This window comes from Aotus nancymaae, unplaced genomic scaffold, assembly GCF_030222135.1.
Source record: "Aotus nancymaae isolate 86718 unplaced genomic scaffold, 86718_ANA_hifiasm-v0.15.2.pri h1tg000044l, whole genome shotgun sequence".
Lineage (NCBI taxonomy): Eukaryota > Metazoa > Chordata > Mammalia > Primates > Aotidae > Aotus > Aotus nancymaae.
In genome coordinates this window covers 402739-424692 of record NW_026988458.1, presented here as the reverse complement: position 1 = coordinate 424692, position 21954 = coordinate 402739, and the positions used below count along the sequence as shown (strand labels likewise).

General features: G+C 58.1%; 1 protein-coding gene across 2 annotated transcripts in view; it reads right to left on the bottom strand.

The window, feature by feature from the left end:
- Positions 1–21954, bottom strand: part of RASA3 (RAS p21 protein activator 3) — a 139121-nt gene that overhangs the window by 2583 nt on the left and 114584 nt on the right. For both annotated transcript variants that reach the window (XM_064361817.1, XM_064361818.1), the window contains exons 19-23: positions 16012–16118; positions 14942–15024; positions 10780–10988; positions 6975–7078; positions 1164–1347 (exon numbers count right to left, since the gene is read on the bottom strand). In XM_064361817.1, coding sequence (XP_064217887.1) covers positions 1164–1347; positions 6975–7078; positions 10780–10988; positions 14942–15024; positions 16012–16118 — 687 coding nt within the window. The remainder of the gene's footprint in view (positions 1–1163; positions 1348–6974; positions 7079–10779; positions 10989–14941; positions 15025–16011; positions 16119–21954) is intronic.

The following is a 21954-nucleotide window of genomic DNA, read 5'->3' as shown; positions in this document are numbered from 1 at the left end:
TTGTCACTTCCTACTATGTGTGCCACGTTTACACCTTCTATTACAACAAACTGCATCATGCTTCATGTTTTTAACCCAGTGGCTTTTGTCCATGAGGTTGATGGACCCGAAGCAACATATCTGGAAGGCAAATTGGGGCTCTCTCCCTAGAGTGGTGTCAAGAGGGATCTAGTGTGATGAGGTCAGAGGTGAAGTCACAGTACTCGGGATGCTGCAGGCTCAGTGCCCTGAGCAACTCAGTCCATATCAGGGCCACAAAGACCTGTCACTCTCCCAGAGCCTCACCACTGCCCTTCCCAGACAAGACCCCCACAGGGTGGAAGGAAGGAAAGAAGGGTTAAGGGAGGGAAGGAGGGAGGGAGAAGCGGGGAAGAGAAGGAGAGAGGAGGTGGATGGAAGTGAGGAGGAAGCTGCCAGCTACACAGGGCTCTCCTGCTCCTCCACCCCTGGACAAGCCTGGCTGACCCTGGGTACCCACTGGCTGGAGAAGAGTGACACAGACACAGCGGCTCACTCCAGGCTGGGAGCCAGTCTAGCACTTCACATAGTTTACGTCAATCTTCCAACAACTCACGAGGGTCTCACAATCCTCTGTCCCATGGAGTGAGGGGGAGTGGAGCTTAGCTAAGTGGCCACCCAGCCTGCAGCTGGTGACTAGGCTGAACGGACTCTGCACCCTGCACCTGCCTCATGAGACAAGACTGGGTTTCGTCCAGAGCTGGCCCTGCTCCTGGGCACCATGAGTGGCCTGGGGAGATGGCAGAGGGTGTGCAATTCAAGGCAGAGCAAAGCCTGGGCCTAGAGAGACTGCCAGAGCATGTTGAGACCAGCGCAGCAGAGTGGCTGGGAGTGGCCCGGACACTGGCGGACGCCTGGAGAGCAAAGGCGGCACCTGCTCTGAAGGAAGGAGTGGCAGCGCCGGGCCACGCCCACTGACCACTGCTGGGGTAAGTCCACTGACCACCGTTGGTCACGTCCATTGACCACTGCCAGGGTAAATCCACTGACCACCGCTGGTCACGTCCACTGACCGCCGCCAGGTGCCAGCCAGGCAGACAGCTGCGTACAGGCAGCCCCACCCAGAGCTCCCCGCAGCCCCATCCCAGAGCAATGTCCCACCCCCGCCACTGGCCATCCAAGGTGGGCACGGGAGCTGCACTCACTGGCTTCCGTATCTCGTCTTCTTGAACTTGTCCCTCTTATACTGGGCATGCTCCTGCTCCAAAGCCTCAACCCCAGCGATGACCTGCTTCAGCGTCTTGTAGGTCTCCTGGGGGTCGTCAATGACGAACGTGGAGTACTCCTCCTGCTCCGGGCCGTCGTACACAGATTTGCTCCCACAGGCCTCTGTGGAGGGCGGAGGGGTCAGTGCAGGGCAGGAGCCCCCCATCTCCACACAGCTGTGTCACGGCAGGTAGGTCCCACCCAGCACAGGTTCTCCCAACGCAAGCTGCTCCAGAAAGGGCTGGCCGCTCACTTGGAAATGCAGACGGACAAGAAACCACTCCCGCAGGCAGGCGAGTTGTGCCCACGTGGAGCGCTGGAAAAGCCCACTAGGAGCTGGAAGCTGAGCAACCTCGCCCACCTCTGAGGGGTCTGCTGCACCCGCTCCCAGCCCCGTCTCCAGCCAGCATCCTCACGGTGGATGTGCACATCCCTGCGGCCCCACCGGCCTGCCCAGCCAGAACCAGGAGGGAGTCCACTTGCTCCTGGACGCTGGCCTGGGTGGCTCAAGGGCCCTGGGGCAGCCCTGAAGTTAGCCTGGGGGGTGAGCACGATGGATGTTGCCTTACGAAGGGCTAGAATATTGATTAAAAAATAAAACTGGAATAACTAGAAAACATCCCAAGAAGGAATCTTTAATTCCTCTTTTGACTCTTGGTCTAAAATGGAGGCTTCAGGGAACTGTCGCGGTGGCATGTGAGTGCGTGGATGTCAGCACAGCACCTGCTACACTTTTATGAAACGGCCTCATGATCAAGACACCAAGTTGTGGAGCAGAGAACGGATCAGCTGATGGGTTTGCACTGACTGAGCATCCACGGTCCCCAAGGACAGATCCATGTGCTTGTTCAAGCATGAGCCGGGAAACATGGCATCCCTACAGCTGGGACACCAGGCCAAGGGGAGGATGGCCTGAGGCACAACCACCGCAGCAGACGCCACGACTGTGTGCAGCCCTGGGCCCCGAGACACAGGACCCCAGCACTGAGCCGCATTCTGAAGTTAACTACGAGGCTGTGGCCTGTGAAGACTGGTCCTTTAGCTGACCAAAGCATAACAAGGTGACGGTGAAAAGACAGCATTTACGTAGCAGCTGCGCACGAGCCCCTGTGACAAGGCTCTGTGTAAGCCCATCCAATCTTCCCCAAAACCCTACCGAAGGAGATATGCCCGTTCTGTACAGCAAGTGGCTTGTCCAGGACACACCATGACCACAGCGACCTGACGGCCCCCATGGCAAAGAAGCTCTTTTCACTCCTGCCGCCAACTTCCAGGCCATCTGCGCAATCACAGCAGCACGGCCCGAGGCCAAGCCAGCCCTCCGTGTGGGACCCCACCACGCCCTGCCACGGAGCCTCACCTGCAGGACTGGGTGCCATCCTATAACAAACTTCAGTATGATATCAAAGAACCAGAGTGGGCCCAAGGGAGGCTGGCCAGGGGAGAGGCCATGCCACGTGTGGGATGGAGACAGTGACTACGTGTCTCCCACACAGGCGCAGTGGCACAGCACGCCTCAGTCCCACAGAAAGGACCCACTGCACTGGATGGCAATAATCCCATGGGCCAAGTGTCTGGAAGTCACGAGAACTCCCCAACAACAAAACAACCTGCCTTGAGGATGTGCTGAGATTCCAGCAGAGGCCTGAACACCACAGAGGAGGGACTCAGTGCCCAGAGGGGCGAGGACCCTGGACTGAGGCTTCCAAATATGTTGATGTGCTGTAAACCCTCGTGGAGAGTATGTGGGATTTGCTTCCATCTGTTTATAGTCCATCCACCATTACTCACCCATCCGTCCATCCACCCATCACCCACCCTCCCATGCATCCATCACTCACCCACCAGTCCATCCACCTATCACTCACCCACCAGTCCATCCACCATCACTCACCCATCCGTCCATCCACCCATCACCCACCCTCCCGTCCATCCACCCATCACCCACCCTCTCATGAATCCATCACTCACCCACCAGTCCATCCACCATCACTCACCCATCCGTCCATCCACCCATCACCCACCCTCCCATGCATCCATCACTCACCCACCAGTCCATCCACCTATCACTCACCCACCAGTCCATCCACCATCACTCACCCATCCGTCCATCCACCCATCACCCACCCTCCCGTCCATCCACCCATCACCCACCCTCTCATGAATCCATCACTCACCCACCAGTCCATCCACCATCACTCACCCATTCGTCCATCCACCCATCACCCACCCTCCCGTCCATCCATCACTCACCCACCAGTCCATCCACCTATCACTCACCCACCAGTCCATCCACCATCACTCACCCATCCGTCCATCCACCCATCACCCACCCTCCCGTCCATCCACCCATCACCCACCCTCTCATCCATCCATCACTCACCCACCAGTCCATCCACCATCACTCACCCATTCGTCCATCCACCCATCACCCACCCTCCCGTCCATCCATCACTCACCCACCCATCCATCCACCATCACTCACCCATCCGTCCATCCACCCATCACCCACCCTCCCATCCATCCATCACTCACCCACCAGTCCATCCACCTATCACTCACCCACCAGTCCATCCACCTATCACTCACCCACCAGTCCATCCACCATCACTCACCCATCCGTCCATCCACCCATCACCCACCCTCTCATCCATCCATCACTCACCCACCAGTCCATCCACCCATCACTCACCCACCAGTCCATCCACCATCACTCACCCATTCGTCCATCCACCCATCACCCACCCTCCCGTCCATCCATCACTCACCCACCCGTCCATCCACCATCACTCACCCATTCGTCCATCCATCACTCACCCATCCGTCCATCCAACCATCACTCACCCATCCGTCCATCCAACCATCACTCACCCATCCGTCCATCCACTATCACTTACCCATTCGTCCATCTACCCATCACTCACCCACCAGTCCATCCACCCATCACTCACCCATCCGTCCATCCACCATCACTCACCCATTCGTCCATCCACCCATCACTCACCCATCCGTCCATCTACCATCACTCACCCATCTGTCCATCCACCAATCTACCCACCCACTCAGCTGCCCACCCGGCCATCTGTCCAGCACACCCGTCCAGGTGCTGGGCACTTGCTCTGTGCCAGGCCTGGGAAGGTCACTGCATATGGCAGCTGAGGAGACGGGCGACGGCTGTGACTCCAGTGACACAGGTGGGCCCAGGTATTGTGGTCTGGATTTGCGTCCCCACCCAAATCTCAGGTCAAACTGTAATCTCTAGTGTTGGAGGAGGGGCCTGGAGGGAGGTGATGGGGTCACAGGGGTGGGCTTTCACTTTGCTGTTCTCATGATGGTGGGTTCTCATGAGGTCTGCTTGTTTCAGGAGGGGCCTGGAGGGAGGTGATGGGGTCACAGGGACGGACTTCCACCTTGCTGTTCTCATGATGGGGTGTTCTCAAGAGCTCTGGTTGTTTGAAAGTATGTGGTGCCTCCCCCATCACTCTCTCCTGCATGTAGGACGCGCCTTCTTCCTCTTCACCTTCCACTGTGATCCAAAGTTTCCTGAGGCCTCCCCAACCATGCTTCCTGTGCAGCCTGCAGAACTGTGAGTCAATAAACCTCTTTTCTTTATAAATTACCCTGCCTCAGGTAGCTCTTTATAGCAACATGATAACTAATACATCAGACTCTGGGGATGGGGAGGCTGGGAAGCACCTGGGGGAAGACACTTCCAAGGTAAACAGGGTCTTCTAGACTGAGACGCGAGGGTATTCCTGGCAGAGGAAGAGCCTGAGCTGTTGCGCGGTATGCACGGCCTGGGAGGGGCTGAGAAAGGCTGGAGGCGGCGCACGGCACAGCTGGTCAGGGAGGTCCTGGTCGGCATCTTTCAGAACCCGGGTCTTGTGTATGATGGCCTCAACCCCTCTGAGGCTCCTTGACTCTGGCCTCCATGATGCTGGCCCCTGCTATGAGAGTGCTGGAAAGAGGCTGGCCCAGGCAGTCTTGGCCACCTTGAGGCCTTGTGTCATCTGCACAGCATCCGGCAACCTCAGACCCAGGGACAGCACCCGGCACACTTGCTGGGGGAGATGCTGTGGTAGGCAGTAGCCCATGAGCCCCTGCATGTGTGGTCGTGTGCATGCCTGCACGTGGGCGGGCATCCGTGAACGAGCATGTCCCGTGAATGCCTGCATGTGTGGTTATCTGTGCATGTGTGTGCATGTGTCCATGTGGGCCTGTGTCCGTGAGCAAGAGTGTCCTGTGAGTGCCTGCATGTGTAGTTGTCTGTGCATGTGTGTGCATGCCTACACATGGGACTGTGTCTGTGAGCGTGCTGTGTTCAACTTCACATGTGCAGGAAGTGCTACCTTGCGTGTCTGCACGTACACGTGCCTGTGTGTTCATTTCACACATGTATGGCTGGACACGTGTGTGTACATGGATGTGCATACATGTGTACGTGCCTGTGTTTGTGTATGCCTGCAACCCATGCACACCCAGGGCATGTGGTGCTGGAGAACAGGCGTGGTCGAGCTCAAAGCTGGGCAGCAGCATGGACACTCAGGCAGGACTTGTGTTTCCAGGCCAAGGCATGCTCCACACTTTTGGGTTAAATCAGTAGAATGAAAAGAAGAAAATCTAACAGGTGTAATTCCAGGCACATTCAGCTGTATTTCCATTCTGAGTGGGACTCAAGGGCCTCATACAATGTCTAAGAGCAGATCTGAGCTGTACCAGACCTCAGCATAGCAACAACGCAGCTGCTTTGCCCCCCCATGGCTCTTCTTGTCCCTGCCTCTCCTCAATTACAGACCTCAAACCACTGTCCCCATGTTGTCTCATTGGGCTTACCTGGATTGCTGTTTCAATTCTGTAAAGCAATTGAACATCAGAGATAACGATACGGCATAAAGATTTGAAAAACATAGTGTGCCTGGTGCTGTTTCAAAAATATATACAGTATCATTATCTGTAACACTGAATTGCTTTGCAGAATTAAATAGCATGTCTGCACACACATACATGCATGCTCACACAGGGGCCCACAGACATGCATGCATACTCACACATGTGCACACATTCCCATGCATGCACAAATACATACGCACTCACATGTCCACACATTCACACAGCTCACATGTCCACACACACTCTCAAATATGTCCACACATTTACAGATTCACATACACACGTGTCCACACATTCACACATGTTCACACGTGTCCAAACACGCACACATCTCACACATGTGCCCACACATTCCCACGCATGCACAATGCATGGTCACCTGTCCACATGTCCACACATCTCTCACACAGGTCCACACAGGCATACACATGCTCTCGTGTCCATTCACACATGCGCACACACGTCCCCACAGGTCAACACTCACATGCATGTCCACACATGCACTCCATCTCATTCAAACATGCTCACACGTGCCTACACACATGCACACACACTCACACACGTGTCCACACACAGGCAATTGTCCCTCTGGAAAACACAAAGGAATGACACTAGTGTCCTCTAAAGTATTTGGCAGTACAAAGTTAAATTCCATCTAAAAATTATCTACAGAACCTATTATCAAGGTAATTTTCCCCCAAATAGCTGCTAACCTGCAAAAAGCTTTTCCTGTACATCCATGCTGCAGACACCTACATGTAGCCCACAGGACACCAGAGGCCTAGGCCACAGGTGTTCACCCGCAGCGGGCCTCGCCAGGCGTCCCCTCGCTGCACGGCTCTGCGTGCCGGTGGACTCACCCTGCATCTTCTCCAGCTTGCTCATGTATGAGCTGAAGAGGGAGTAGATACGCTCCGTCTCACGGTCCCCATCAATGTCCAGCTGGATGTTGGCTGGGAGGCCGCTGTCCAGACAGCGAGAACAGACAGATAAAAAGACGTATTTAAACAATGCTTTTAATAATGATATTAATTTTTAAAATGTCACTGAAGGAAGGCGACAACTGTGTTGGAAGTGAAACTCGAGACAGGACCTATTTGCCGTCCGTCCGTACACAGCAGCCAGCACCAGTGTTGGCTTGGTGAGCAAGTCGAATGACGTCCACAGTGGCACTGACACCCGCGCTGACACCAGGCCGCAAGCCAGATCTCACTAGCAACCTCTGCTTCAGGTATGATCCACGTATTTGGAGACTTCGCAGAAGAGCCTCGCTGTTCAGTGTTTAAAACGGGCTTATCATTTGTACTAACTGACCTTTCCTGAAATCATGCATTACTGAGTTATGTCTTGTTTAAACCTATTCTTACTGCAGAATCTTATCAATATATAAAAAATTTAGGAAGAATAGGTGCCAAAATACCCAGCGTCATACTTGTACATTTGAAGTATCATACAGAACTAAATTCCCAGGAACTATGAGCACTCCAGACCTCATGGCTTTTCCTTTCAATCACTGCAAACACTCAGGGACGCTGTGAGGTTACCGCCCTGCTCACTCGGGTTCACTTCTCCTGCTTCCACACCAGCACACAGCAGGTTTCCTTAAGCACTGATTTTTAAAATTTTTTTACCAAGTCTTACCAAGATTTTTTTGTTAATTTTTTTGAGACAGAGTTTCACTCCCTGAGTCAGGATGGAGTGCAGTGGTGCGACCTCAGCTCACTGAAACCTCCACTTCCTGGGTTTAAGCGACTGTCCTGCTTCAGGCTCCTGAGTAGCTGGGATTATAGGAGCCTGCCACCACACCTGGCTAATTTTTCTGTTTTTAGTAGAGATGGGGTTTTGCTATGTTGGCCAGGCTGGTCTCAAACTCCTGATCTCAGGTTATCCACCCACCTCAGCCTCCCAAAGTGCTGGGATTACAGGTATGAGACACGGAGCCCGGTCTCCTATCTTTTCTTTTTATAAATCTTACTTTGTGCTACTACTGTGAAAAACCTCCAAAGTTGGGCATGGTGGCTCATGCCTGTCTCTACTAAAAATACAAAAATTAGCTGAGCATGGTGGCACATGCCTGTAATCTCAGCTACTCGGGAGGCTGAGGCAGGAGGCTCACTTGAACCTGGGAGGCAGAGGTTGCAGTGAGCTGAGATCGTGCCACTGCACTCCAGCCTGGGCGACAGAGGCTCCATCTCGAAAAGAAAAAAAGAAAAAAGGAAAAAGCTTCCATTTTGAAAAATAAGCCCAGTGCGGTGGCTCACGGCTGTAATCTCAGTACTTTGGGAGGCCAAGGCAAGTGGATCACCTGAGGTCAGGAGTTCGAGACCACCCTGGCCAATGTGGTGAAACCCAGTCTCTACCAAAAACACAAAAATTAGCTGAGTGTGGTGGTGTACGCCTGTAATCCCAGCTACTCGGGAGGCTGAGGCAGGAGAATTGCCTGAACCTGGGAGGTGAAGGCTGCAGTGAGACAAGACTGCACCAACGCACTCCAGCCCGGGTAGCAGAGCAAGACTCCATCTCAAAACAAAAAGAAAATCTACATCGTACAGAAGCACGTCTTTTGTGGCTTCCAACAAAGCAGTCTTACAGTTAATTTAACGATTGCACTCAGGTGCAACCTAACAGGGAGGGCCTGAAAGGGATGTGTTGGGCTGCTCGTTATTTTTAGCAAACTGCTGCCTAGTGCAAAATGTGTGAAATATACTCTTTAATTTAGTAAATACTTTTTAAAAGGCAGAAATGATTGTTATTGTAGCTAAAATTATTCTTAAATCATAAAGTTTCTGAAATTTTTCCAATTTTTTCCATACTGATTAGAAATTTTTTACCAACTTATTTTTGTTTGAAGTGTGACAGTTTTTCCCTATTCTTCCCAACCTCTCTTGCGAAAATGAAGTGGGTTTCAGCTAATGAATTGAACAGAGCAAGACCAGCCTGGGCAAGGCAGGGAGAGCCTCATAGTGAGACCTGGACAACACAGTGAGACCCCGTTTCTACAAAAAAATATTTTTTAAATGAGCTGCGCATGGTGGCACCTGCCTGTAGTTCCAGCTACTTGAGAGGGTCAAGTAGGAGGACTGCTTGAGCCCAGAAGTTTCAGACCAGTTTGGGCAACATGGTCAACCCTGTTTCTACAGAAAACTTTAAAACAATTAGCCTGGCATGGTGGTGCACACCTGTAGTCCTAGGTACTTGGGAGGCTGAGGTGGGAGGATGGCCTGAGCCTGGGAGGTTGAGGCTACAATGAGCTGAGATTGAACCATTGCACTCCAGCCTGGACGACAGAATGAGACCCTGTCTCAAAAGCATGAAATTAAAAAAGCATCCCTGAACTGGGAGAGTGGAGGCCGGCTGTGGGTGACGTGGGACGTGGGAAAGCCTCTGAGCTGGGAGAGTGGAGGCCGGCTGTGGGTGACGTGGGACGTGGGAAAGCCTCTGAGCTGGGAGAGCGGAGGACGGCTGTGGGTGACGTGGGACGTGGGAAAGCCTCTGAGCTGGGAGAGCGGAGGACGGCTGTGGGTGACGTGGGACATGGGAAAGCCTCTGAGCTGGGAAAGCGGAGGACGGCTGTGGGGGGTGTGGGATGTGGGAGGCTCTCGAGCTGTCCTGTTTTCTCGTGGGGAGAAACGGCCTGGAATGAAACCCTCCTGGGGATGCATCCCCTGCAGGGTCGGCCACCAGGTGGGGACGTGCCAGGTTTCCTTTCCTCCCGAGACTGCAATGGTTCCTGCTCTGGCCCGGGGTGTGAGGATACAGGAGGGTGCTGGCCTTCCCAGGGCGGGGGGTGGGGGTCCTGGGGTGTTGGGCACATATGCCTGGGTGGCAGCCAGGCCCTCCTCCTGAGCTTCAGCCTCCGAGTCCATGAAGCAGGATCTAAGGTCTCCCCCCGAGGCTGTGGGAGGATTAAATGGTGGCCCAGTGTGGAGCACAGCTCATCCCTGCAGTGCCCTTGTGCGTGAGGCCCTGCAGAGGCATCGCGTGGCCACAGCCACAATATCATCCCCATGGCAACGTGCATCTCACGGAGCAGAACCGGGGGACCGCCAGGCTCACAGGCCTCCTTCCTCGGACCGGCAGAGGCGACCCAAGCCTGTGTGGAACTGCAGGCCCAGCTGACGAGGGGCCGGAAAGACCACAGGCTGTCTGCATCCCATGGATAAATCAAGGTAGGTGTCCTGGGCCGGATGAAGCTTTCAGGGAGAGGCTTGCTCCCAACTCCTCCTAGAGAAGCAGGAGGCCCCGGCCCTGGGGAGCCCCCTTCACCCTGACCTCCCACTCCCCCGGGCAAGGCCTCAGGAGGACCCTGGAAGGCCTGCGGCTCCCTAGAGCCTTCGAGAGGCTGGGCCCCCGATGCTCCCTTGGGTGGGAGGCCCCTCAGGTGGGAGGCTCTGGGGACAAGGCGCGCACAGTCCGTTTCTGCCCAGCTCACAGGCAGGTACGCGCTGTCCGCTGCCCCTCCCTACCCTACCCCTGACCACACTTCCCACACACGCCGGGTGCCAAGGCACGGACTCCACGGGACCCACCTGACCCGGCCCCCGACCACACTTCCCGCATGTGCACATGCCGGGTGCCAAGCCACGGACCCGTGGGACCCTCCCTACACGGCTCTCGCCACACTTCCTGCACACGCACACGCCGGGCACCAAAGCACAGACCTACCTGGTGCAGGGCGAGCATCCTGGGGCCGAGTCTGAGGACGCCCTGCAGCACAGCCAGTGGCCGCCCAGGTAGGCAGACGGGTGGTAGACGGTGAGGCGCTTCTGGTTGCACTGGCTCACTTTGGTGAGAATGTCGATCCAGTCCTTGGCCTCCACGCAGTTGTTGGCCTGGATGTAGAGTGCGCGCTCTGGCTGGATGACCTGGAACATCTGAGGATGCAGGCGGGCTCAGGATGGCGCATGCGAGGTCCTGTGGCCGAGTGCATGCCAGGGTCTGGCAGGCACTGGCTGTCCAGGCTGGAGCCTCAAGAGGGGATGCTGAGGGTGCACAGGCCCAGGGGCCCTGGAGCTCTAAACACTAGGAGCAGCCAAGGCCAGGGGTGCACAGAGCTCTCTGCCACCCTGAAACCTGACAACCAGGGCCGTGGGGAATGGAGGTGAGAATGGGTGTGGCCAGAGACATGGCTGGGTGGCCAGGTATAGCTTGGCCAAGGCCCTTTATGTGCCAGGGCCTCAGAGGTCTCCATTCAAAGGCAGAAAAGAAGCCCTGTGGTCTCCCCATGAGGCCCCCTGTAGCCAAAGACAGGAGTCCCATCCATGCGGGGTTTCTGCTGTATCAGCCGGGGTGGCCTGGCCTGCTCAGCTCCTCCCCCACCTCACCAGCCCAGGGCGCTGCCTCCTGTTGGGGGGCTGCTAAGGGCAGCAAGAACCTTCGCCATTTATTACTCAGTCAACAAACATGACCGAGCACCAGCACTCTCCCAGGTTCTGGAGACAAAGCCTGGCCTAGAATTTCTGCTGAATCTGCAGCTATCAAGAAAGACTAAAGAAAAATAAGCACAGGTGGCGGCTGGGGAGGACGCATGCAGGTGCCAGCAGGGGCTGGAAGTGAGCAGTCCTGGGGCTGTGGTCAGAAGGCGGACTCAAAGTTAGCTCAGCAGGGAGCTGACACGGTAGAAGAAATGGGAGGCACAATGGAGGGTCCCAGGGCAGGGCGGACAGGGGTCCTTTGATTGGAGGGACGGGGGTCCAGGGGCAGGAGGGACAGAGGCTCTAGGATTGGAGGGACGGGGGTTCAGGGGCAGGGGGGACAGAGGCTCTAGGATTGGAGGGACAGGGGTCCAGGGGCAGGGGGGACAGAGGCTCTAGGATTGGAGGGACGGGGGTCCAGGGGCAGGGGGGACAGAGGCTCTAGGATTGGAGGGACGAGGGTTCAGGAGCAGTGGGGACAGAGGCTCTAGGATTGGAGGGACAGGGGTCCAGGGGCAGGGGGGACAGAGGCTCTAGGATTGGAGGGACGGGGGTCCAGGGGCAGGGTGGACAGGAGTCCTGTGATTGGAGGGACGGGGGTCCAGGGGCAGGGGGGACAGAGGCTCTAGGATTGGAGGGACGGGGGTCTAGGGGCAGGGGGCACAGAGGCTCTAGGATTGGAGGGATGGGGGTCTAGGGGCAGGGGGGACAGAGGCTCTAGGATTGGAGGGACGGGGGTCCAGGGGCAGGAGGGACAGAGGCTCTAGGATTGGAGGGACGGGGGTCCAGGGGCAGGGGGGACAGAGGCTCTAGGATTGGAGGGACGGGGGTCCAGGGGCAGGGGGGACAGAGGCTCTAGGATTGGAAGGATGGGGGTCTAGGGGCAGGGGGGACAGAGGCTCTAGGATTGGAGGGACGGGGGTCCAGGGGCAGGGGGAACAGAGGCTCTAGGATTGGAGGGACGGGGGTCCCAGGGCAGGGTGGACAGGAGTCCTGTGATTGGAGGGACGGGGGTCCAGGGGCAGGGGGGACAGAGGCTCTAGGATTGGAGGGATGGGGGTCCCGGGGCAGGAGGTGGAGGGTCCCGGGGCAGGAGGTGGAGGGTCCAGGGCAGGGCGGACACGGGTCCTTTGATTGGAGGGACGGGGGTCCAGAGGCTCTAGGATTGGAGGTCAGAAGTTCCCCGAAGGAGCTGGCTCTGGGGCACACGAAGACAGAGGTTTTCTGAGCAGAAGGCCACCTGGAGGCTGGGGGGTTTCATAAGGACTTGCCCTTAAGTCAGGAATCAGGGGAACAGTGGCCTTCTCCAGAAGATGGGCACTTCCTTCCACTGATCTGGGGAGGATTTAGGCTCCAGGTTTCGGAGAACAGCTGAGGTCTTATTTACAGAGGCCAGGAGCCACCTTCCTTACACCCAGCACCTGTGTGCAGGTCTCTCCCTGCATGCCCCTGAGCGTGGCTGTGATCCCCCATGGAGGGCGTCCTGGCCATCATCCCAGGCCCGGCCCCATCACCAGGAACAGCCTCCAGAAAGGTCTCCCCAGCTGCTGAGAGCCTGGCCCGGCAGCAGCCCCAGGGGAAGCAGGCCCTGCGGAAGTGAGCGGGACATGAACAGCAGAAACAGGCGCGGCTGAAACAACGGAATTATTGGAAACCTATGGAAAGGGCTCGAAGTGATTCCAGGACGTTTCCACACTGCTTCCTTTCAGGGATGGTCTCAGGACAGCTCCCAGCCTCCCCTCAGTCAGCAGGCATTGAGCCCACAACTCTATGGGTGCTGAGACTGGGTCCCAGCAGCCCCTTCAGTCAGCAGCCCACGCCCTCCTCTTCAAATACTCTACTAAGTTATGCTTTTTGTGGACCTGTCTGGACTGCCCGTGAATAATATCCCAGTGAAATTCCGCCAAGAGTAAGGAACGTGTGTCGACTTTGGCCCAGGGCCCAGGGACTGCACCTTCCCTACAGCTGCTCTATGACCCTCATTCTGCAGTCAGAAGGCCTGTCCCAGCCAGAATGTGGCAGGACACAGGGTCAGCCTCAGGATGGCAAGGACGGCTAGGTCGCTGACCGCAGGAGCACCAAGTCACCGGGGAGAACGCAGCCAGCGGCCAACCCACCCTGGGAGGCCACCAGACGACGGCAATGCCACGGACACCTCTAGAAGATTCCTGCCAAAAATGCATCATCAAAACCTCCCACTTTGACACATCCGACAAACCCACAGTGAGGGACGTCCACAAAACTGCAGGGCTGCACGTCTCAAAAATGCCAAGGCCACCATGCACAAAGAAAGACTGGGAGTGTCCAGTCGGCCAGACCGAGGGGACAGCAGAGCACAGCGTGGACTGGATCTTGAAAGGAAGAAACCATGGCTGGGAGTGGGCAGTTGCTGGAAAATTCAAACGTGGCCGCACTGGCACCACACGACGGGTGGCTGCTGTAGTTCTGGGGACTGTACTCTGGGAAACACACTCGGAAGCATTGAAGCTGTTCAAAAAAGCACAGGCATGACATGTGCAGAGAGAAGGAACGAATATGATGGCGAACAGGCCACGTGTGGGTCTGGGTGTGACACGTGGAGAGAGAAGGAATGAACACAATGGGGAATGAGGTCACGCGTGGGTCTGGGTATGACACGTGGAGAGAGAATGATGGATACGATGATGAGGAACGAGGCCACATGTGGGTCTGTGACACATGGAGAGAGAAAAAATAAATACGTTGAGAAATGAGGCCACGCATGGGTCTGTGACACGTGGAGAAACAAGGAATAAATATGATGGGAAAGGAGGCCAGGTGCAGGTCTGGGTATGACGTGGAGAGAGAAAATGAACATGATGGGGAATGAGGCCACATGTGGGTCTGGGTATGACACGTGGAAAGAGAAGGAATAAATACGATGAGGAACGAGGCCACGCGCGGGTCTGGGTATGACACGTGGAAAGAGAAGGATGAATACGATGATGAACGAAGCCACGCGTGGGTCTTGGTAAAGCGTGCGTGGAAAGTACTTATTCTACTCTTGCAACTTCTATAAATTCAAAATTATACCAGAATTAAAAAGATTCAAAAAAATTCCACACAATCCCAAGCCTGTTTCTGGGGTGTCCTTTGACAGAGGGCCCCTTGACCTTGGGGACCCTGCGGGTGAAGCCACCCGGAGCAGCTCAGGCCCTGCCTTCCGGCAGGCTCTACCCCACCCCGTGACCCCAGGTAAGAGGAGCCTGGCTGCTTCGGTACAAGATTCGACACAAAATCACCAGCACCAGCCCGAGTAACATGGAGCCTCTGAGAAGCCTGGAGTGCAGGGGGTGGGGAAGGGGTGAGCCAAGGGCCGGGGACCAGAAGAGCAGACAAAACCTGGCTGACAAAATACTCAACCCAAAAGTGAGGCTTGGGGACACTGCACTCACATTCTTCATTTTGAAAGATTCCTCCTCCAGCTTCTCCACTGCCAGGATGTTCTCGATGGAAATGCTGCAGAGCGGCTGGTCCCCTGAAGCAGAGAGGGGTAGTCAGCGGATGAGGTCCCTGCTGTCCCGGCTGGCATCCAGGTGGGGCTGAGGGGGTCTCTGCCGAGGGGGGTCTGTGTGGGGGGTTCTCTGCTGAGGGGTTCCCTGTCGAGGCAATCTGTGCTAAGGGTTCTCCGCTGAGGAGCTCTCTGCAGAGGAAGTCTCTGCTAAAGGCATCTCTGCCAAGGGGTCTCTGTGGAGGGGTCTCTGCTGTGGGTGTCTCTGCCAAGGGGGCATCTCTACTGAGGAAGTCTCTGCCAGGGGGTCCCTGTCAGGTGGGTCTCTGCCAGGGGTGTCTCTGTTGGGGGGTCTCAGTCAGGGGGTTTCAGCCTGGTGGCGGGGGTAGTTTTAGCCGGTGGTGGGGTCTCTGCCGGGATACCCTGGGCAGCGGGAGGCACCCTGCACTCCTCAGGCGTGGCGGCTGAGTCACTGACAGGCTGCAGGTCAGCGGGCTGAGGAGGCCTGGGATCCCCGGCCCTGCCACGAGCACAGGCTGGAACCGATCCCTGCATCCCCATGCTGCTGTGGCCTCAGGCTCTGTCCCCAGGACACATCCCTGTTCTCGTGGGGAGAAACCATCCCGTATTTCCTAATCTAGATCTGAGCCAGCAGATCTGACAGCGAGGGGCAAGAAGCCGTGGGAAGCTCCGTTCACCTCGGGGGAGCCCGGAGGAAGAAGGGACGGTGGATGGGAAAGGGCCTCGCTGATGCAGGCTCTGTGTTTACTGGTTCTCTGGGAAAGCTGGTTTCCTACAGGCTGGGTTTCCTCACCTTTCTGACAGCAGGTCTGAAAGACCCTACAGGGATCTGTGAAGGGACAGCCGGAAGCAGAGGGCTCCCGGTCATGACGGCCCAGGCTCTGCCTGCAGCACCCAATCCTTCCTCCCTTTGGCTCCCTCAACCCTGAGAAGCAGATGTCAGTCCCAGGGCACGCTCCGGCGGGAGCCAGGGAAAGCGGCCTTGCCCCGTACCTTTGCTTTTGTGGTAGGTAAATTCATGGTTGGTCAAGCGAAACCATCTCTTCTTAAAATTCTTCATCCCAAAGCGCTTCCGTCCTTGTGCCCTCTTGATCATGAACCTGTGTGAAGAGCACGGGGCGGGGGTGTGCGGCCTCAGCCTCCTCCCTGCACAGGCGCAAACCACACTCCCCACTTTCTGCGTTCCTAGACCTGAGGCAGATGGTGAATTTTCAGAATCTTATCCTTTTACTCCGAGTGATGAGATTAAAATATTGGAAGGCAATGCCTCTCCCTGGAAAAGTTCAGCATTGACTGCGTCGGCTTTGAATCACCTAGTGGCGATGGCCCCAGGTTTTGGGAGATCTCCATCCTCTCAGCTCCCACACTGAACGTTCAACAGCGGTGCTGCCACCAGATCTACCAACTCGATGCTCCCACAGCGGACGTGCAGTCGCCGACTCAGGGCCAGGGCAGGCAGTGGACGACACTCGGCAACAAAACCCACGCCCGTGGTGCAGCAGGCGTCACGCGCGGCGCCTCCGCCAGACCAAACTCGCCTCCCTCGGGGCCAGCCTCAGTGTCGGAAGGCGCCGCGGGGCTGCGTCCTCAGGAAATGTGGGAAGCAGGAGACAGGATGGCCACTGAGGACGCGAGACCTCAGCGAGGAGGATCCCAGGTCTGGCCCCAGGCAGGGACCTCAAACGCCCTCCTGGCAGCCCAGGGCCCTCTGAGGCTCAGCCTTCATCGCTGGGTGGGGGACCCTGACCAGAGCCGGCGGCTGAGCTGGAGAAGAAAGCGGCCAGGGTGACTGGAGGCCAGAGATGGAGGCGGAGGCCAAGCCACCAAGCTGAGCAACGGTGGGGAGGTGGGGGGAGGGAGACTCAACTCCACCTAAAAGAGCAGGCACGGAGACTGCAGGGAGGTGGGGGGAGACGCAACTCCACCTAAAAGAGCACCCACGGAGACTGCGGGGAGGTGGGGGGAGACGCAACTCCACCTAAAAGAGCAGGGACGGAGACCGCGGGGAGGTGGGGGGAGACGCAACTCCACCTAAAAGAGCACCCACGGAGACTGCGGGGAGGTGGGGGGAGACGCAACTCCACCTAAAAGAGCAGGGACGGAGACCGCGGGGAGGTGGGGGGAGACGCAACTCCACCTAAAAGAGCAGGCACGGAGACTGCGGGGAGGTGGGGGGAGACGCAACTCCACCTAAAAGAGCAGGCACGGAGACTGCGGGGAGGTGGGGGGAGACTCAACTCCACCTAAAAGAGCAGGCACGGAGACTGCGGGGAGGTGGGGGGAGACTCAACTCCACCTAAAAGAGCACGCACGGAGACTGCGGGGAGGTGGGGGGAGACGCAACTCCACCTAAAAGAGCACGCACGGAGACTGCGGGGAGGTGGGGGGAGACGCAACTCCACCTAAAAGAGCACGCACGGAGACTGCGGGGAGGTGGGGGGAGACGCAACTCCACCTAAAAGAGCGGGCACGGAGACTGCGGGGAGGTGGGGGGAGACGCAACTCCACCTAAAAGAGCAGGGACGGAGACTGCGGGGAGGTGGGGGGAGACGCAACTCCACCTAAAAGAGCACGCACGGAGACTGCGGGGAGGTGGGGGGAGACGCAACTCCACCTAAAAGAGCACGCACGGAGACTGCGGGGAGGTCGGGGGGAGACGCAACTCCACCTAAAAGAGCACGCACGGAGACTGCGGGGAGGTCGGGGGGAGACGCAACTCCACCTAAAAGAGCAGGCACGGAGACTGCGGGGAGGTGGGGGGAGACGCAACTCCACCTAAAAGAGCACGCACGGAGACTGCGGGGAGGTGGGGGGAGACGCAACTCCACCTAAAAGAGCACGCACGGAGACTGCGGGGAGGTCGGGGGGAGACGCAACTCCACCTAAAAGAGCACGCACGGAGACTGCGGGGAGGTCGGGGGGAGACGCAACTCCACCTAAAAGAGCACGCACGGAGACTGCGGGGAGGTGGGGGGAGACGCAACTCCACCTAAAAGAGCGGGCACGGAGACTGCGGGGAGGTGGGGGGAGACGCAACTCCACCTAAAAGAGCAGGGACGGAGACTGCGGGGAGGTGGGGGGAGACGCAACTCCACCTAAAAGAGCACGCACGGAGACTGCGGGGAGGTGGGGGGAGACGCAACTCCACCTAAAAGAGCACGCACGGAGACTGCGGGGAGGTCGGGGGGAGACGCAACTCCACCTAAAAGAGCAGGCACGGAGACTGCGGGGTTGGGGGGGGAGACGCAACTCCACCTAAAAGAGCAGGGACGGAGACTGCGGGGAGGTGGGGGGAGACGCAACTCCACCTAAAAGAGCAGGCACGGAGACTGCGGGGAGGGGGGGGGAGACGCAACTCCACCTAAAAGAGCAGGCACGGAGACTGCGGGGAGGGGGGGGGAGACGCAACTCCACCTAAAAGAGCAGGCACGGAGACTGCGGGGAGGTCGGGGGGAGACGCACCTAAACCTAAAAGAGCACCCACGGAGACTGCGGGGAGGTGGGGGGAGACGCAACTCCACCTAAAAGAGCAGGGACGGAGACCGCGGGGAGGTGGGGGGAGACGCAACTCCACCTAAAAGAGCAGGGACGGAGACCGCGGGGAGGTGGGGGGAGACGCAACTCCACCTAAAAGAGCAGGCACGGAGACTGCGGGGGGGTGGGGGGAGACGCAACTCCACCTAAAAGAGCACGCACGGAGACTGCGGGGAGGTGGGGGGAGACGCAACTCCACCTAAAAGAGCACGCACGGAGACTGCGGGGAGGTGGGGGGAGACGCAACTAAACCTAAAAGAGCAGGCACGGAGACCGCGGGGAGGTGGGGGGAGACGCAACTCCACCTAAAAGAGCAGGCACGGAGACTGCAGGGAGGTGGGGGGAGACTCAACTCCACCTAAAAGAGCAGGCACGGAGACTGCGGGGAGGTGGGGGGAGATGTAACTCCACCTAAAAGAGCACGCACGGAGACTGCGGGGAGGTGGGGGGGAGACGCAACTAAACCTAAAAGAGCACGAACGGAGACTGCGGGGAGGTCGGGGGGAGACGCAACTCCACCTAAAAGAGCACGCACGGAGACTGTGGGGAGGTGGGGGGAGACGCAACTCCACCTAAAAGAGCACGCACGGAGACTGCGGGGAGGTGGGGGGAGACGCAACTCCACCTAAAAGAGCAGGCACGGAGACTGCGGGGAGGTGGGGGGAGACGCAACTCCACCTAAAAGAGCAGGCACGGAGACTGCGGGGAGGTGGGGGGAGACGCAACTCCACCTAAAAGAGCAGGCACGGAGACTGCGGGGAGGTCGGGGGGAGACGCAACTCCACCTAAAAGAGCAGGCACGGAGACTGCGGGGAGGTGGGGGGAGACGCAACTCCACCTAAAAGAGCAGGGACGGAGACTGCGGGGAGGTGGGGGGAGACGCAACTAAACCTAAAAGAGCACGCACGGAGACTGCGGGGAGGTCGGGGGGAGACGCAACTCCACCTAAAAGAGCACGCACGGAGACTGCGGGGAGGTGGGGGGAGACGCAACTAAACCTAAAAGAGCAGGCACGGAGACTGCGGGGAGGTCGGGGGGAGACGCAACTCCACCTAAAAGAGCAGGCACGGAGACTGCGGGGAGGTGGGGGGAGACGCAACTCCACCTAAAAGAGCAGGCACGGAGACTGCGGGGAGCGGGGGGGGAGATGCAACTCCACCTAAAAGAGCAGGCACGGAGACTGCGGGGAGGTGGGGGGAGACGCAACTCCACCTAAAAGAGCAGGCACGGAGACTGCGGGGAGGTGGGGGGAGACGCAACTCCACCTAAAAGAGCAGGCACGGAGACTGCGGGGAGGTGGGGGGAGACGCAACTCCACCTAAAAGAGCAGGCACGGAGACTGCGGGGAGGTGGGGGGAGACGCAACTCCACCTAAAAGAGCAGGGACGGAGACTGCGGGGAGGTGGGGGGAGACGCAACTCCACCTAAAAGAGCAGGCACGGAGACTGCGGGGAGGTCGGGGGGAGACGCAACTCCACCTAAAAGAGCAGGCACGGAGACTGCGGGGAGGTGGGGGGAGACGCAACTCCACCTAAAAGAGCAGGGACGGAGACTGCGGGGAGGTGGGGGGAGACGCAACTAAACCTAAAAGAGCACGCACGGAGACTGCGGGGAGGTCGGGGGGAGACGCAACTCCACCTAAAAGAGCAGGCATGGAGACTGCGGGGAGGTGGGGGGAGACGCAACTCCACCTAAAAGAGCACGCACGGAGACTGCGGGGAGGTTGGGGGAGATGCAACTCCACCTAAAAGAGCACGAATGGAGACTGCGGGGAGGTGGGGGGGAGATGCAACTCCACCTAAAAGAGCACGAATGGAGACTGCGGGGAGGTGGGGGGAGACGCAACTCCACCTAAAAGAGCAGGCACGGAGACTGCGGGGAGGTGGGGGGAGATGCAACTCCACCTAAAAGAGCACGCACGGAGACTGCGGGGAGGTCGGGGGAGACGCAACTCCACCTAAAAGAGCACGAACGGAGACTGCGGGGAGGTGGGGGGGAGATGCAACTCCACCTAAAAGAGCAGGCACGGAGACTGCGGGGAGGTGGGGGGAGATGCAACTCCACCTAAAAGAGCACGCACGGAGACTGCGGGGAGGTGGGGGGAGATGCAACTCCACCTGAAAGAGCAGGCACGGAGACTGCGGGGAGGTCGGGGGAGACGCAACTCCACCTAAAAGAGCACGAACGGAGACTGCGGGGAGGTGGGGGGAGATGCAACTCCACCTGAAAGAGCAGGCACGGAGACTGCGGGGAGGTCGGGGGGAGACGCAACTCCACCTAAAAGAGCAGGCACGGAGACTGCGGGGAGGTGGGGGGAGACGCAACTCCACCTAAAAGAGCACGCACGGAGACTGCGGGGAGGTTGGGGGAGATGCAACTCCACCTAAAAGAGCACGAACGGAGACTGCGGGGAGGTGGGGGGAGACGCAACTCCACCTAAAAGAGCACGCACGGAGACTGCGGGGAGGTTGGGGGGAGACGCAACTCCACCTAAAAGAGCACGCACGGAGACTGCGGGGAGGTGGGGGGAGACGCAACTCCACCTAAAAGAGCACGCACGGAGACTGCGGGGAGGTTGGGGGAGATGCAACTCCACCTAAAAGAGCACGAACGGAGACTGCGGGGAGGTGGGGGGAGATGCAACTCCACCTAAAAGAGCAGGCACGGAGACTGCGGGGAGGTCGGGGGAGACGCAACTCCACCTAAAAGAGCACGCACGGAGACTGCGGGGAGGTGGGGGGAGACGCAACTCCACCTAAAAGAGCAGGCACGGAGACTGCGGGGAGGTGGGGGGAGACGCAACTCCACCTAAAAGAGCACGCACGGAGACTGCGGGGAGGTGGGGGGAGACGCAACTCCACCTAAAAGAGCAGGCACGGAGACTGCGGGGAGGTGGGGGGAGACGCAACTACACCTAAAAGAGCACGCACGGAGACTGCGGGGAGGTGGGGGGAGATGCAACTCCACCTAAAAGAGCACGCACAGAGACTGCAGGGAGGTCGGGGGGAGACGGAATTCCACCTAAAAGAGCAGGCACGGAGACTGTGGGGAGGTGGGGGGGAGACTCAACTCCACCTAAAAGAGCACGCATGGAGACGGTGGGGGTGGTGTGAAACTGCAGTTAAAAGAGCACGCAGGGAGACCGCGGCGAGGAGGTGAGGGGAGGTGCAACTCCCCTTAAAAGAGCATACCCAGCGACATGCTCTCGGAAGTGGGATGAGGGGCTTTGAGCAACGACACAGCCAGATGCGGCCAGAGAGCTGTGGACGCCCGCAGGAGGAAGTCACAGCCCCAGGAGACGCCAGACAGCGCCGTTCACAACCAGTGGATGCAGAAGGCCGCGAGCTCCAGGGAGTGGTGGGCAGGAAGTCAGCCCAGGAGGTGGCTGAGGACCAGCGGGAC